Source organism: Eschrichtius robustus, chromosome 12, assembly GCF_028021215.1.
Source record: "Eschrichtius robustus isolate mEscRob2 chromosome 12, mEscRob2.pri, whole genome shotgun sequence".
Lineage (NCBI taxonomy): Eukaryota > Metazoa > Chordata > Mammalia > Artiodactyla > Eschrichtiidae > Eschrichtius > Eschrichtius robustus.
Window position 1 is genome coordinate 21,256,536 of NC_090835.1, and position 17,592 is coordinate 21,274,127.

At 40.6% G+C, this 17,592-nt stretch overlaps 1 protein-coding gene across 8 annotated transcripts in view; it reads left to right on the plus strand.

The window, feature by feature from the left end:
- FRMD4B (FERM domain containing 4B) overlaps positions 1-17,592 on the plus strand; it is a 339,770-nt gene that overhangs the window by 208,137 nt on the left and 114,041 nt on the right. For all 8 annotated transcript variants that reach the window (XM_068557491.1, XM_068557496.1, XM_068557494.1 and 5 more), the window contains 3 exons: positions 742-807; positions 2,935-3,029; positions 17,403-17,495. In XM_068557491.1, coding sequence (XP_068413592.1) covers positions 742-807; positions 2,935-3,029; positions 17,403-17,495 — 254 coding nt within the window. The remainder of the gene's footprint in view (positions 1-741; positions 808-2,934; positions 3,030-17,402; positions 17,496-17,592) is intronic.

The window sequence follows — 17,592 nt, forward strand, 5'->3', positions numbered from 1 at the left end:
TGTTTATTAAAACACAACAATGAATAAAACCATCTTCATTTGGAAAATAAAATATTGATTCAAGGAAAAGTATGGTAGTTTCCTCTGGGAAGGAAACCTGCTTTTCATAGTATAATTTTGTGTGTTGTATAGATATTGTTTTTTCAATATATTGAGTGGTCTTTGCTTTTCATTCTTTTTTCTTTTAAATCTAAGAGCTAAAAAAATAAAAATAGGGACTTCCCTGGTGGCACAGTGGTTAAGAATCTGCCTGCCAATGCAGGGGACACGGCTTCAAGCCCTGGTCCGGGAAGATCCCACATGCCGCGGCGCAACTAAGCCCGCGAGGCACAACTACTGAGCCCACATGCCGCAACTACCGAGCCCACGTGCCGCAACTACTGAAGCCCACGCGCCTAGAGCCGGTGCTCCGCAACAAGAGAAGCCACGGCAATGAGAAGCCCGCGCACCGCAACGAAGAGTAGCCCCCGCTTGCCGCAACTAGAGAAAGCCCGCGTGCAGCAACAAAGACCCAACGCAGCCAAAAAATATACAATAAAAATAAATAAATAAATAAAAATAAAAGTAAATGCAAGAGCTGATGCCATATAATAAATGTGTTTATGACCAAACCTGTTGATTAACTCAACTGATGGCATTTTTAGGCTGAGCACATCACCCGTGAAAGAAATGGTAAATCAAGTTTAAGGGTTTGCCTGCCAGCCCCAGCCTGATGCCACTCTTGCTGTCTTGTCTCCACAGATGACAGAAGGCAGGCACTGCCAGGTGCACCTCCTGGATGACAGGAGATTGGAGCTGCTGGTTCAGGTAGGTGATGCCACACAGGGACAAGCCATCCTGGTTCCCTCTGTAGGCCCTGTGGCCTATGTTCAGCCTGCTTGCTTATCTGTGCCTCAGAGCCAGTGACACAGGATTATTTGTGGGGATAAAGCTTCAAAGCCAGGAAACCTAGCTGTATTTAAGAGTAACTAGAGACTGGTGACAGGATTCAGAGATGCTTGGATTGCAATCTCAGCTTTGACACTCAGTAGCTGTGTGACCCTGGGCAGGTGACTTGACTTCTCTGAATCACCTCTTGTTGGTAAACTGAAGACCATAATGCTTCCCTGAAAGGGTTTTTGTGAGCTGAGACTCTTCATTCTGCCACTTTCCTGTCACATGGCATGGTCCAAGTTAAATACCCAGTTTCAACAGCTGTGAACTGGGATTAAGATTGCCTAATATTCCTCTCAGAAATTATGGTTAAAATCATACTAGATTAATCCCAAGCTCCCAATCCTTCCCTCCCCCACCCTCCCCCTTGGCAGCCACAAGTCTATTCTCTATGTCTGCAAGTCAGCTTGGGAGCTTGGGAGCTTGGGATTAGCAGATACAAACTAGTAGATACAGGATGGATAAACAAGGTGCTACTGTATAGCACAGGGAACTATATTCAATATCCTGTGATAAACCATAGTGGAAAAGAATATTAAAAAAGCATATATATCTATCTATCTGTATATGTATAACTGAGTCAATTTGCTGTACAGTAGAAATTAACACAACATTGTAAATCAACTATACTTCAGTATAATTAAAAAAACATCAAACTAGATTATATATGTGAATGAAATCTCTGTAAAACACATGGGACTATATGAGTGATGATATCTTAAATATTGATGCTTCTCTCTTTATTCACCCAACACTCTGGACCCAGAATCTTAAAAAATCGTGGAAGGGCCTGATGACAGCCACACCTAAAGCCGTGGCTAGAATTCCCTCCCTTCACCAAACCTAAATTCTTCTCCTTTCTGAGGCTGTGCCGAGCCCACTGTGTACAGGCTTCAATTAGAATGAAAATAGCACATCAACCATAGTTTCACCAGAGTAGACCTTTTGGTCTAGATTTCTATTTCTTTTCTTTTTTCTTTTCCTTTAACTTTTTTTCTTTCTTCTTTTTTTATCATGACTGTTCTTTCTTCCCCAACAACAAACATCCAACCCTCAAACTACCATAATGAGCCCTAAAATGTGTGGCTCAAAGTTCAAAAGAAGTCCACCTAGAATGCCTCCCTGCAAATCCCCCTTTCCTTCCCCAGTCTCTGCAAATCCACCGTCTGCTCTCACTCTGGACATTCTGGCTGATTCCAAACCATGCTTCTTCCCACCAGAGCCAGTGCTTCCCAAAAGCTCATAGACTAGATTCTTCCTCTAATGAGGTGCCCAGTAAGTACTGGTGATGATGATCTGCACAATGGATACAATTACTCCATCCCTGGAGAGAAGTGAAAAGCTTAGTCTTTGGACTCAGAGCAGAACTGGGTTCAAATCTGGTCCTTAACTAACTGGAAGATCAAGCAAGGTGCTTGACTGCTCTTGGCCTTTGTTGGCTCATCTATAAAATGGCAAGAACCCCTACTTCATAGACTCATTGTAAGGATTAAAATGAAATAATGGGTAGAAGGAGTCCAGCACAATAAACAGTCACTATTATTATTATTGTGTTGTTGTTGTTAGTTCTCTCTGAGTCTTGAGCCTTTGGGTCTTGAGCCTCTCCAATTGACCGTCACCAAACCAAGTTATTCCTACAATCTAGGCGGTATTTAATATTCTTTGTCTTGATCACTAACACCATACTATATATAAAAGAGCATTTTTTCCAAAACACCAATGCATTAGTGAATACACTTTTACTTTAGAGGAAAAAATAAGGTGCTGGACGGAATTGCAAATATATCAAAATGATGGTCTCAGTGATGTTCCTGTTCCCATTTCCTCCCCTTCCCGACCCCTTAGAGAATGGTCTATAGTAGATTAAGCAACAAAAGGGCACGGGCGTCCGAAAACAAACAAACAAAGCCTGCTTTAAACTGTTTGGGACAGAGGAAAGTGGTAGCAGTAAGAGACAGAGAGGGGACCAAATTCTTTCTAATCATATTTTTATCTTAACAGCCCAAACTTTTATCAAGAGAGTTGCTGGACCTCGTGGCTTCGCATTTCAACCTGAAAGAAAAGGAGTATTTTGGAATCACGTTTACAGATGACACGTAAGTGTTTTCATATTTTTACCTTTTGTCTGGGTTACCTATGTGCATAACTCTCAGTTGGCAAAAGCAGGGGCAGGGGAATGCTCCAAGAATTAGAATATGTCCTGCTTAGCTAAAGATTTTTTAATACAGGTTTTTCTTTAGAACTCTGGTAAAAGGAGAAGAAAGGGAATATTGATCATTCTAAGAACCCAGAACATTGTCCCAGGTGCCTTAGAAATTTGTTGCAATAAGTTTGTTATTCTTTTTTTTTTTTTTAATTTATTTTTGACTGTGTTGGTTCTTCGTTTCTGTGCGAGGGCTTTCTGTAGTTGCGTCAAGCGGGGGCCACTCCTCATCGCGGTGCGCGGGCCTCTCACTGTTGCGGCCTCTCTTGTTGCGGAGCACAGGCTCCAGACGCGCAGGCTCAGTAATTGTGGCTCACGGGCCTAGTTGCTCCGCGGCATGTGGGATCTTCCCGGACCAGGGCTCGAACCCGTGTCCCCTGCATCGGCAGGCAGACTCTCAACCACTGCGCCACAAGGGAAGCCCGAGTTTGTTATTCTTGATGATAGTCTGTCTTCACATTTCTTTGAATGCAGTTGTGCTTGCTTATTTAGCTTACGTATCAGGGATAGAAATGCTAGTGTCATCTACTCATATCTTGAAACTGAATTAATGTTTGGATTTGGTGGCAAGAAAGTTTAATGGCGATTTTGGGGCCCACCCAATAAATATGTATATACTTTAATGCTGGATGAAATTTCTAACTTCCACTTAGGCCCATTTTATGTAACCCTCATTTTTTTTTTTACTTACATTTTTAATGCTAAAGTGGATATTGTGTATATTTTTAACAATTGAAATCCTCTCTGAAATGAGACAGGTATATAACAATGAATTCACAAGAATTTAAACCTCCGTGTAAGCAAAGGTGTTTATTAGTCTTACCAGCTCTTTTCTGCATGTGTGCGTGTATGTGTGTGTGTGTGCTTTATGGCAGCCTGACTTGCCTACGTTATATGCAGCTTGATATATTAAATGATTCTTCTCCTTTATGGGATAATTTGCAAAGAGCTCTTCAAATATTAAAATTCAAGAAAACGTGTTCCAGACACAAAATATATTGGCCAACCACCCAGCCAGCATTCTTTCCATAACTCTCTCAGTTTAAATGTTTTTCCATTCTTCATGTTAACCAGGCAGAAAATTACCTCAGGAAGGGGTTAATTTATTTTTAACACTTTGTATCTGCTGATTACTTCCAGCCTCGGTGGGCTGCAAGCTTAGGACCTCCTGGAAATGCCAGTGGGCTCAGGAGTTGGGCTGGGCAAAAAAACCAAAAACAAACAAACAAACAAAAATAACCCAGACAGCTGAGTTGTCAGGAGACATAGAAAAACCTGAAAACTTTGATTTCAGACTCAAGATGTTTCCTGAATGGAGTTCAACAAAGCAGGAAAAAAGTGCACTCCACATCACCCATTTCATCCTGAATCACAAAATTATCTGTTCACTCAACAACGGTTTGAGACCTTGTCTGATCAGTCCTCTGCTGGATGAAATAGGAAATGCAGATGTCCATTGAGCACAGGCTCTAGCTGGAAAGACAAAACCAGTTCATGAGAATCAGTGATTAAACACACACATACAGGTTGAATGTGAATGTGACTGAAATCATAGCAAAGAGCATTGACTTAAAACCATAAATACGGGATGGCTAAGTTATATGGTAAAAACCAAAAGTACACAAACACTACAATTTAGGGAAAGGTCACATAAAATAGAGGCTAAAATCATGAATACTAGAGTAATTTATCCATTCAACAGTTATTTCTTGAGTGCCACTAAATGCAAGGCATTTGTTCTAGCTTCCAGTAGAACAAGTAAATAAATAGATAAATGAGGGACTTCCCTGGTGGTGCAGTGGGTAAGACTCTGCACTCCCAATGCAGGGGGTCCGGGTTTGATCCCCGGCTGGGGAACTAGATCCCACATGCATGCCGCAACTAAAGACTCCACATGCCACAACTAAGAGTCTGCATGCTGCAACTAAAAGGTCCTGCAGGCTGCAACTAAGACCCAGTGTAGCCAAAATAAATAAATAAATAAATATTTAAAAAAAAAAAAAAAAGATAAATGAGAAGATACCAGAAATGACAAGTGCTTTGAAGAACATGAAACAAGAGGCCATGATCAAGAAAACGGGGGTGGGGTAGTGCAGTTTTAGACAGGGTGGACCAGGATGGCTTCTAAAAGGTGATGTATGATAAAAAGCAAGAACCAGTTCTGCAAAAGTCGGGGCGGCTTTCCCAACTAATCTAATTTCTAACTAAATCGGGTGGAAATACTCTCAGGTGAGAATAAGCTTGACTTTGGTTTTTTATTTTTTATTTTTGAGAACGAAAAAAAAAAGCCAGTATGCCTTGAATAGAGGGAGTAAGAGGAAAAGTGGTACAAGATAAAGGTTGAGAGCGAGGCAGGGTGGACATCATAGAAGCTTGGTAGCTATGAGATCTTAGACTTAATATCTCTGACACTCAGGTTTTCTCATCTGTACAATGGGCATACTAATAGCACCAAAATAATAAGTACTATATAAGGTATATAATAGGGCCATAGTATTATACTATTAAACAGGTAGGGTATGCAGAGCCCACGCACACAACATCATGTTGTTCGTAGTCATGGCAGGAAGGTGTGCTCTGAAGGAGGCTGAAAGAGGACTTGGGTGGGAAACCACACAGGAGGGTAATTGGGAGGGCACTTAGACCTTAGGTAGTGGGGAGAGGAGCCGGCATTCCAGGGAAAAGTCATTTTGTGCACCAGTGCATGGACATGGTCATGAACACAGTACATCTGCCCAGTGGCTAGGAAACTGGCGTGAGCGTGGATTAAGATATAAGAAGGACAAACACACAGGTGAGCCCGGAGAGTCATGTAGATGCAGAAGGCACACGAAGGCCCCTGAAGGATGTTCTGCAGGGGAGTGACATGATTAATGACTGTGGTCTTGCAAATGTCCCAGGCTGTAAGGTTCATGGTAGGCTGGAAAAGAGTCCTGGCCACATGGCAGGCTTTTGGGAAAGCTCCAAACCCAGGTGAACGTAACCAGAGGGGGCATACATCAAGTGTTCAGACTGTAGGACCTTCTCTTCAGAAAGTAAGGAATACATAATATGAATGATTTCCTTTCCTGACTTGGGCCGCTTTCCCCATCGTGTGCCTTGGGATGATTTCTTTCTAAATACTCTGTTGGAAGAAGAATGTCTCACTGAAGTCCCTCCTCTAGCTGTCTTCTTTAGTGACATCGGTCAATGCTTATAGCCTTTCCAAGAAGCCTGGCTCCAAAATGTCCTTCGTGCACTCCCCTGCAAATGACAGCAGAGTCTGTTTTTGAATTATGATCAGTTTAGAAGGTGTCTTCTGGCTCTAGCTGTGTTTATTTTTAGAAGAAGTATGAGCTGGGCTCTTGGAGGGGGGAGTGGGAATTGGCCATTTCCACCTTTCTGGGGAACAGGTCTGGAAAATTGCTTCTGTCAAAGGGTGTCTCCTTGGAATGTCTTGGTCACAGGCTTAGTTCTTTTTCTTGTCTGGTAAATATTTTTGGAAAGTATTTTCTTTCGGCACTCCCCTTCCCCCGCCCCCATAAAACCACTTAGTCGGATCCCTCCCAGGATGCTGTCTGAATTGCATTTTCCAGCCTAGATGCCACATCAGCTCTTTGCCTTTGGTGAACTTCTCCAAATAGAGTAAGGCAAAGCGGAGGGGACATTTTGTCAATGAAACTAGCCACTGTCTGTATCCTACTCCACGGGCCAAGAAGATAAATGGAAAAATGGAATCACGTGGTTACATGATAAAAGTAGTGATGGTGACCAACAAAAACAAACTCGTGGTCCTATTAGAGGGAGGGGACAGAATTCCTAAGCTCACGCCCACGTGTCTTCTGGTGTTCTGTGTGCAGGGCGAGTCTTTACCCCTAGAGGGCAGTCACGACCCTCCTAAGGCAGCACTCTGTTCCCCATAATGGTTCCCACTTGACATTTTTTTCCTTTCCTTGTTTTGAAAGGATTTGCTGGATGAGCTTTGTTTATTCAGAAATAACAAATAGGTTTCACAACACAATTGGGATTTTTGATCAGCGTTCCATCCGGTGGGCCTGAGATGATCGACCTTTGACTGATACAATTCTAGCCAAAAAGGACGCTTGCTTCATAGTGGGCTAACACAGCTGATAGAGGTGAATGTGTAAATTCAACTGTCTTTTTGAGGTATTGATTAGATCTGTCCCATTTGCTGATGGAAAACCTTGAGAAAAGTAGGTTATAAGGAATAAGTGCTTTCTGATCTCATTTTACTCTCAAAGGCTAGAAAACAGCATGTTAACCTGGAATATATCTCAATGATAGAGTTAAGGGTAATTTTCACATTTTTGTTATTCTAACTTCATCCTGTTGGTGAAATTATGGGTAGATTTTTAAAAATCTAATTTCTCTTTTCTAAAAACTTCTTTTTGTATTACTTTTACATGAATATCTTCTTATAAAAACACTTAATATCATAGTTGAGGCTGCTGTCTTTTGATTGTAGCAATTTGCTCTGTATCCCTCCAGAAGTGTATCTAAGAATTCTAAGAATTTTCGTTAATATATAATAGTATTTGAGTGTCTTCTGTGGTTAATATAACTGATTTATGCTCTACATGTTATTATACAACTTGCTGCATTCTTGGACATCATTTCACACAAGTTCATGTAAATATACATTATGCTTCTTAAATGATGCCACATCTTCCTAAGTAAAAGCAAAAAAGACAATTCAAAATTAGTCTCATTTTCTCTAAGAAAACTTTTGAATACTATACAATACTTAATGTATTTCAGACATACATTTGAGCATCTGTGAAATTGGGGGTATGTCTTCAAATCAGTGCCATCCTAAACTTGATCAAATACAGTGTAAGAATCTTTTAACTTCTAGTCCCCTATCCTTATATATTTTTTACCCACAAAGGCAGTAATTCTATGAATCTTTCCTTATGTCACTTATATCAACTTATTTATCTTGATAATATTCCTACAAGGAAAGCTAGAGACAGTTATCGGAAGTCTCATCTAATAATTACAGAAATAAAGACACACTTTTTTCCTATGTTAAAACTAGTAAGTGACAAAATAAAAAATAAATTTCAAAAAAGACTGGTAAATGACAGAAATCAAGCCAAAAGTTATTATAAAAGCTGATTCAGAAGGAGGAGCTTCAAGACGGCGGAAGAGTAAGACGTGGAGATGACCTTCCTCCCCACAAATACATCAGAAATACATCTACATGTGGAACAACTCCTTCAGAACACCTACTGAACGCTGGCAGAAGACCTCAGACCTCCCAAAAGGCAAGAAACTCCCCACGTACCCGGGTTGGGCAAATGAAAAGAAAAAAGAGACAAAAGAATAGGGACGGGACCTGCACCAGTGGGAGGGAGCTGTGAAGGAGGAAAGGTTTCCACACACTAGGAAGCCCTTTTGCGGGCAGAGATGGGGGGATGGCGGCGGGGAAGCTTCGGAGCCACGGAGGAGAGCGCAGCAACAGGGGTGCGGAGGGCAAAGCGGAGAGATTCCCGCACAGAGGAGCGGCGCCGAGCAGCACTCTCCAGCCCAAGAGGCTTGTCTGCTCAGCCGCCGGGGCGGGCGGGGCTGGGAGCTGAGGCTCGGGCTTCGGTCGGATCGCAGGGAGAGGACTGGGGTTGGCGGCGTGAACACAGCCTGAAGGGGCTAGTGCGCCACAGCTAACCGGGAGGGAGTCCGGGAAAAGTCTGGAGCTGCCGAACAGGCAAGAGACTTTTTCTTCCCTCTTTGTTTCCTGGTGTGTGAGGAGAGGGGATTCAGAGCACCGCCTAAACGAGCTCCAGAGATGGGCGCGAGCCGTGGCTATCAGCGCGGACCCCCAAAGACGGGCGCGAGCCACGGTTATCAGCGCGGAGCCCAGAGACGGGCATGAGACGCTAAGGCTGCTGCTGCCGCCACCAAGAAGCCTGTGTGCGAGCACAGGTCACTCTCCACACCTCCCCTCCCGGGAGCCTGTGCAGCCCGCCACTGCCAGGGTCCTGTGATCCAGGGACAACTTCCCCGGGAGAACGCACGGCGCGCCTCAGGCTGCTGCAACATCACGCCAGCCTCTGCCGCCGCAGGCTCGCCCCGCATCCGTACCCCTCCCTCCCCACGGCCTGAGTGAGCCAGAGCCCCCGACTCAGCTGCTCCTTTAACCCCGTCCTGTGTGAGCGAAGAACAGACGCCCTCAGGCGATCTACAGGCAGAGGCGGGTCCAGATCCAAAGCTGAACCCCGGGAGCTGTGCGAACAAAGAAGAGAAAGGGAAATTTCTCCCAGCAGCCTCAGGAGCAGCGGATTAAATCTCCACAATCAACTGGATGTACCCTGCATCTATGGAATACCTGAATAGACAACGAATCATCCCAAATTGAGGAGGTGGACTTTGGGAGCAAAGATATATATATATTTTTTCCCTTTTTCTCTTTTTGTGAGTGTGTATGTGTATGCTTCTGTGTGTGATTTTGTCTGTATACTTTTGCTTTTACCATTTGTCCTAGGGTTCTGTCTGTCCGTTTTTTTTTATTACTCTTTAAAATTTTTTTCTTATTAATTTATTTTTAATTTTAATAACTTTATTTTATTTTATCTTATCTTCTTTCTTTCTTTCTTTCTATTTTTTCTCCCTTTTATTCTGAGCCGTGTGGATGAAAGGCTCTTGGTGCTCCAGCCAGGCATCAGGGCTGTGCCTCTCAGGTGGGAGAGCCAACTTCAGGACACTGGTCCACAAGAGACCTCCCAGCGCCACATAATATCAAGTGGCGAAAATCTCCCAGAGATCTCCATCTCAACGCCAAGACCCAGCTCCACTCAATGACCAGCAAGCTACACTGCTGGACACCCTATGCCAAACAACTAGCAAGACATGAACACAACCCCACCCATTAGCAGAGAGGCTGCCTAAAATCATAATAAGGCCACAGACACCCCAAAGCACACCACCAGACGTGGACCTGCCTACCAGAAAGACAAGATCCAGCCTCATCCACCAGAACACAGGCACCAGTCCCCTCCACCAGGAAGCCTACACAACCCACTGAACCAACCTTAGCCACTGGGGACAGACACCAAAAACAACGGGAACTACGAACCTGCAGCCTGCTAAAAGGAGACCCCAAACACAGCAAGTTAAGCAAAATGAGAAGACAGAGAAACACACAGCAGATGAAGCAGCAAGGTAAAAACCCACCAGACCAAGCAAATGAAGAGGAAATAGGCAGTCTACCTGAAAAAGAATTCAGAATAATGATAGTAAAGATGATCCAAAATCTTGGAAATAGAATGGAGAAAATACAAGAAATGTTTAACAAGGACCTAGAAGAACTAAAGAGCAAACAAACAATGAAGAACAACACAATAAATGAAATTAAAACTTCTCTAGAAGGAATGAATAGCAGAATAACTGAGGCAGAAGAAGGGATAAGTGACCTGGAAGATAAAATAGTGGAAATAACTACTGCAGAGCAGAATAAAGAAAAAAGAATGAAAAGAATTGAGGACAGTCTCAGAGACCTCTTGGACAACATTAAACGCACCAACATTCGAATTATAGGGGTCCCAGAAGAAGAAGAGGAAAAGAAAGGGATTGAGAAAATATTTGAAGAGATTAGAGTTGAAAACTTCCCTAATATGGGAAAGGAAATAGTTAATCAAGTCCAGGAAGTGAAGAGAGTCCCATACAGGATAAATCCAAGGAGAAACACGCCAAGACACATATTAATCAAACTATCAAAAATTAAATACAAAGAAAAAATATTAAAAGCAGCAAGGGAAAAACAACAAATAACATACAAGGGAATCCCCGTAAGGTTAACACCTGATCTTTCAGCAGAAACTCTGCAAGCCAGAAGGGAGTGGCAGGACATATTTAAAGTGATGAAAGGGAAAAACCTACAACCAAGATTACTCTACCCAGCAAGGATCTCATTCAGATTCGACAGAGAAATTAAAACCTTTACAGATAAGCAAAAGCTAAGAGAATTCAGCACCACCAAACCAGCTTTACAACAAATGCTAAAGGAACTCCTCTAGGCAGGAAACACAGAGAAGGAAAAGACCTACAATAACAAACCCAAAACAATTAAGAAAATGGCAATAGGAACATACATATCGATAATTACCTTAAATGTACGTGGATTAAATGCTCCAACCAAAAGACATAGACTGGCTGAATGGATACAAAAACAAGATCCGTATATATGCTGTCTACAAGAGACCCACTTCAGACCTAGGGACACATACAGATGGAAAGTGAGGGGATGGAAAAAGATATTCCATGCAAATGGAAATCAGAAGAAAGCTGGGGTAGCAATTCTCATATCAGGCAAAATAGACTTTAAAACAAAGACTATTACAAGAGACAAAGAAGGACACTACATAATGATCAAGGGATCAATCCAAGAAGAAGATATAATAATTGTAAATATTTATGCACCCAACATAGGAGCACCTCGATACCTAAGGCAAATGCTTACAGCCATAAAAGGGGAAATTGATAGTAACACAATCATAGTAGGGGACTTTAACACCCCACTTTCAACAATGGACAGATCATCCAAAATGAAAATAAATAAGGAAACACAAGCTTTAAATGATACATTAAACAAGATGGACTTAATTGATATTTATAGGACATTCCATCCAAAAACAACAGAATACACTTTCTTCTCAAGTGCTCATGGAACATTCTCCAGGATAGATGATATCTGGGGTCACATATCAAGCCTTGGTAAATTTAAGAAAATTGAAATCGTATCAAGTATCTTTTCTGAGCACAACACTATGAGACTAGATATCAATTACAGGAAAAGATCTGTAAAAAATACAAAGACATGGAGGCTAAACAATACACTACTTAATAATCAAGAGATCACTGAAGAAATCAAAGAGGAAACCAAAAAATACCTAGAAACAAATGACAATGTAAACACGATCACCCAAAATCTTTGCGCTGCAGCAAAAGCAGTTCTAAGAGGGAAGTTTATAGCAATCCAATCCTACCTTAAGAAACAAGAAACATCTCAAATAAACAACCTAACCTTACACCTAAAGCAATTAGAGAAAGAAGAACAAAAGAGCCCCAAAGTTAGCAGAAGGAAAGAAATCATAAAGATCAGATCAGAAATAAATGAAAAAGAAATGAAGGAAACAATAGCAAATATCAATAAAACTAACAGCTGGTTCTTTGAGAAGATAAACAAAATTGATAAACCATTAGCCAGACTCATCAAGAAAAAAAGGGAGAAGACTCAAATCAATAGAATTAGAAATGAAAAAGGAGAAGTAACAACTGACACTGCAGAAATACAAGGATCATGAGAGATTACTACAAGCAACTCTATGCCAATAAAATGGACAACCTGGAAGAAATGGGCAAATTCTTAGAAAAGCACAAGCTTCCAAGACTGAACAGGAAGAAATAGAAAATATGAACAGACCAATCACAAGCACTGAAATTGAGACTGTGATTAAAAATCTTCCAACAGACAAAAGCCCAGGACCAGATGGCTTCACAGGTGAATTCTATCAAACATTTAGAGAAGAGCTAACACCCATCCTTCTCAAACTCTTCCAAAATATAGCAGAGGGAGGAACACTCCCAAACTCATTCTACGAGGCCACCATCACCCTGATGCCAAAACCGGACAAAGATGTCACAAAGAAAGAAAACCACAGGCCAATATCACTGATGAACATAGATGCAAAAATCCTCAACAAAATACTAGCAAACAGACCAACGGCACATTAAAAGGATCATACACCATGATCAAGTGGGATTTATCCCAGGAATGCAAGGATTCTTCAGTATACGCAAATCAATCAATGTGTTAAACCATATTAATAAATTGAAGAATAAAAACCATATGATCATCTCAATAGGTGCAGAAAAAGCTTTTGACAATATTCAACACCCATTTATGATAAAAACCCTCCAGAAAGTAGGCATAGAGGGGACTTACCTCAACATAATAAAGGCCATAAAGCCAACATCGTCCTCAGTGGTGAAAAACTGAAACCATTTCCACTAAGATCAGGAACAAGACAAGGTTGCCCACTCTCACCACTATTATTCAACATTGTTTTGGAAGTTTTAGCCACAGCAATCAGAGAAGAAAAAGAAATAAAAGGAATCCAGGGCTTCCCTGGTGGCCAGGGGTTGAGAATCCACCTGCCAATGCAGGGGACATGGGTTCGAGTCCTGGTCCGGGAAGATCCCACATGCCATGGAGCAGCTAATAAGCCCGTGTGCCAGAACTGCTGAGCCTGTGCTCTAGAGCCTGCGAGCCACAACTACTGAAGCCCATGAGCCACAACTACTGAAGCCCGCGTGCCTGGAGTCTGTGCTCAGCAAGAGAAGCCACAGCAATGAGAAACCCATACACCTCAATGAAGAGTAGCCCCCGCTCGCTGCAACTAAAGAAAGCCTGCGCATATCAACGAAGACCCAACACAGCCATAAATAAATAAGAAATAAATAATCCATCCAAATTGGAAAAGAAGAAGTAAAGCTGTCACTGTTTGCAGATGACATGATACTATACATAGAGAATCCTAAAGATGCTACCAGAAAACTACTAGAGCTAATCAATGAATTTGGTAAAGTAGCAGGATATAAAAGTAATGCCGAGAAATCTCTTGCATTCTTATACACTAACGATGAAAAATCTGAAAGTGAAATCTAGGAAACACTCCTATTTACCATTGCAACAAAAAGAATAAAATACCTAGGAATGAACCTACCTAAGGAGACAAAACACCTATATGCAGAAAACTATAAGTCACTGATGAAAGAAATTAAAGATGATACAAATAGATGGAGAGATATACCATGTTCTTGGATTGGAAGAATCAACATTGTGAAAATGACTATACTACCCAAAGCAATCTACAGATTCAATGCAATCCCTATCAAACTACCAATGGCATTTTTCACAGAACTAGAATAAAAAATTTCACAATTTGTATGGAAACACAAAAGACCCCGAATAGCCAATGCAATCTTGAGAAAGAAAAATGGAGCTGGAGGAATCACGCTCCCTGACTTCAGACTGTACTACAAAGCTACAGTAATCAAGACAGTATGGTACTGGCACAAAAACAGAAATAGAGATCAATGGAACAGGATAGAAAGCCCAGAGATAAACCCACGCACATATGGTTGCCTTATTTTTGATAAAGGACGCAAGAATATACAATGGAGAAAAGACAGCCTCTTCAATAAGTGGTGCTGTGTAAACTGGACAGCAACATGTAAAAGAATGAAATTAGAACACTCCCTAAGACCATACATAAAAATAAACTCAAATGGATTAAAGACTAAAATGTAAGGCCAGACACTATCAGACTCTTAGAGGAAAACATAGGCAGAACACTCTTAGACATAAATCACAGCAAGATCCTTTTTGACCCACTTCCTAGAGAAATGGAAATAAAAACAGAAATAAATAAATGGTACCTAATGAAACTTAAAGACTTTTGCACGGCAAAGGAAACCATAAACAAGATGAAAAGACAACCCTCAGAATGGGAGAAAATATTTGCAAATGAAGCAACTGACAAAGGATTAGTCTCCAAAATTTACAAGCAGCTTATGCAGCTCAATATCAAAAACACAAACAACCCAATCCAAAAATGGGTAGAAGACCTAAACAGACATTTCTCCAAAGAAGATATACATATTGCCAACAAACACATTGAAAGGATGCTCAACATCACTAATCATTAGAGAAATGCAAATCAAAACTACAGTGAGGTATCACCTCACACCAATCAGAATGGCCATCATCAGAAAATCTACGAACAATGAATGCTGGAGAGGGTGTGGAGAAAAGGGAACCCTCTTGCACTGTTGGTGGGAATGTAAATTGATACAGCCACTATGGAGAACAGTATGGAGGTTCCTTAAAAAACTACAAATAGAACTACCATATGACCCAGCAATCCCACTACTGAGCATATAACCTTAGAAAACCATAATTCAAAAAGAGTCGTGTACCCCAGTGTTCATTGCAGCTCTATTTACAATAGCCAGGACATGGAAGCAACCTAAGTGTCCATCGACAGATGAATGGATAAAGAAGATGTGGCACATATATACAATGGAATATTACTCAGACATAAAAGGAAACGAAATTGAGTTATTTGTAGTGAGGTGGATGGACCTAGAGTCTGTCATACAGAGTGAAGTAAGTCAGAAAGAGAAAAACAAATACTGTATGCTAACACGTATATATGGAATCTAAAAAAAAAAGGTCATGAAGAACCTAGGGACAGGACAGGAATAAAGACGCAGACCTACTAGAGAATGGACTTGAGGACACGGGGAGGGGGAAGGGTAAGCTGGGACGAAGTGAGAGAGTGGCATGGACATATATACACTACCAAACGTAAACTAGATAGCTAGTGGGAAGCAGCCGCATAGCACAGGGAGATCAGCTCAGTGCTTTGTGACCACCTAGAGGGGTGGGATAGGGAGGGTGGGAGGGAGGGAGATGCAAGAGGGAAGAGATACGGGGATATATGTATATGTATAGCTGATTCACTTTGTTATAAAGCAGAAACTAACACACCATTGTAAAGCAATTATACTCCAACAAAGATGTTTTTAAAAAAAAAACTTATTAAGAGGGTAAATCTCATGGTAAGAGTTCTTACTACAATAAAACAAAAATTTTTAAAAAAAAAGCTGATTCAACCCTCTAATCTCATTTTCTCCTGTATCCAAAGTCTTGGGTTCAAATCCCAGCTCTGCCACTTTTCTTTGCAGACTAATTGTAAAATATAGTATTAATATATAAAAAAAGTACCAGCTTGGTTGGCACTAAGTAGTTGCTCAATAAAGATTAGCTGCTATTATTATTATTATTACTCACATTTCCTATCTACTTTATAATAAATACAGGTTAGAGTTTTCTGATTTTTAAAAAAATTATTTACTCAAAGACCAAAATAGGTTGGAAAATGTCTTCTTAACCATTATAGGTTTGGGTATAATTTGACATCCCACCGCTATCAGCATGTTCTTAAGTTCTGTGTAAGCAAACGAATGGAGTCTCTGCCTTTTGGGAATTCACAATCTAAAATGGATCAAGTAGTGAGACAATCTTGGAAAAGTCACATAAACAATCCCCAGCCACCAGTGTCTCAATTCTTCCATCCCTCAGGTCACAATTTCAGGAGAATGTTTACACCCATGAATTTAGTGAAGCCCTTGAATGAATCAACAAATACATGCTTAAATGTTAGGGATTCCATAATATATATCCAAAAACAGCCCCCAGAAAGTATTTGACCCCATATTTTTATTTTTATCTTTTAATTAATTTTTTTATTAGAGTCTAGTTGATTTACAATGTTGTTTTAGTTTCTGCTGTACAACAAAGTGAGTCAGTTTTACATACACATATATCTACTCTTTTTTAGATTCTATTCCCATACAGGTCATTACAGAGTACTGAATAGAGTTCCCTGTGCTATTCAGTAGGTTCTTATTAGTTATCTGTTCTATACATGGTAGTGTGTCGACCCCATATTTTTATAAAAGCTGTAGTATTGTTATCTGTGTCTGTCTGTTTTCATTAAAAGAAAAGTTTTTCCCTTCTTGACTATCTAAAATATTTCAGATTTTATATTTAATAAGAATTTAAGGATTAATATGTTTAATGTCACCTAGTTTTTTATCTCCAAAGGCAGCCAGTGTTTTCAGTTTCTTGTTCATTTCATGATGTATCCTCTCTGAGATATTTTTATACATATAAATGCACATATGTCTAGCTCTTCTTTTTTTAACTTAAAAAAATGGCAATATATTATACTCACTGTTATGCATCTTGCTTTTTCATTTAACACCGTATTTTGAAAATTGTTCACAATAAGTTTGTAAAGATACCCTTGATCTTTGGTATGGCTGCATAGTATTTCATTGCTGTTTAAATTCGTTTTTTTAAACAATACCCTGTTTGATTTTTAGGTTGTTGTGAACCTTTTTGCTGCTACAAACAATGCTACAGTGAGTGGCTTTATACATAGGCTGTTTTCCACATGTGCAGGTTTATCCTGATTAACTCCCAGAAATGACAATGCTGGTTCAGAGGCAGGTGCTTTTGTAATTTTGATAGAAATTGCCAAATTGGCCTCATCACTGGTTGTAACAGGTTCTACTCCTACCATTAATGTGTGAGAATAACTGTTACTGCCCTGCTCTGCCAACACAGTGTTTATTAAACCTTTCTCTGGGTTTCTGTTTAATCTTTCTTGTTTTGTTTTGTTTTGTTTTACTCTTACAGAGGTCAGCAGAACTGGCTACAGTTAGACCACCGAGTTCTTGACCACGATTTGCCCAAGAAACCAGGCCCAACCGTTTTGCACTTTTCTGTGAGGTATGTAACCAGAGACACATCTACCATCACCACCTGCCTCTTTTTTTTTTTTTTTAGAAAAAAAAAATTCCTGGTGATCAGAGTCAGAGAACTTAAA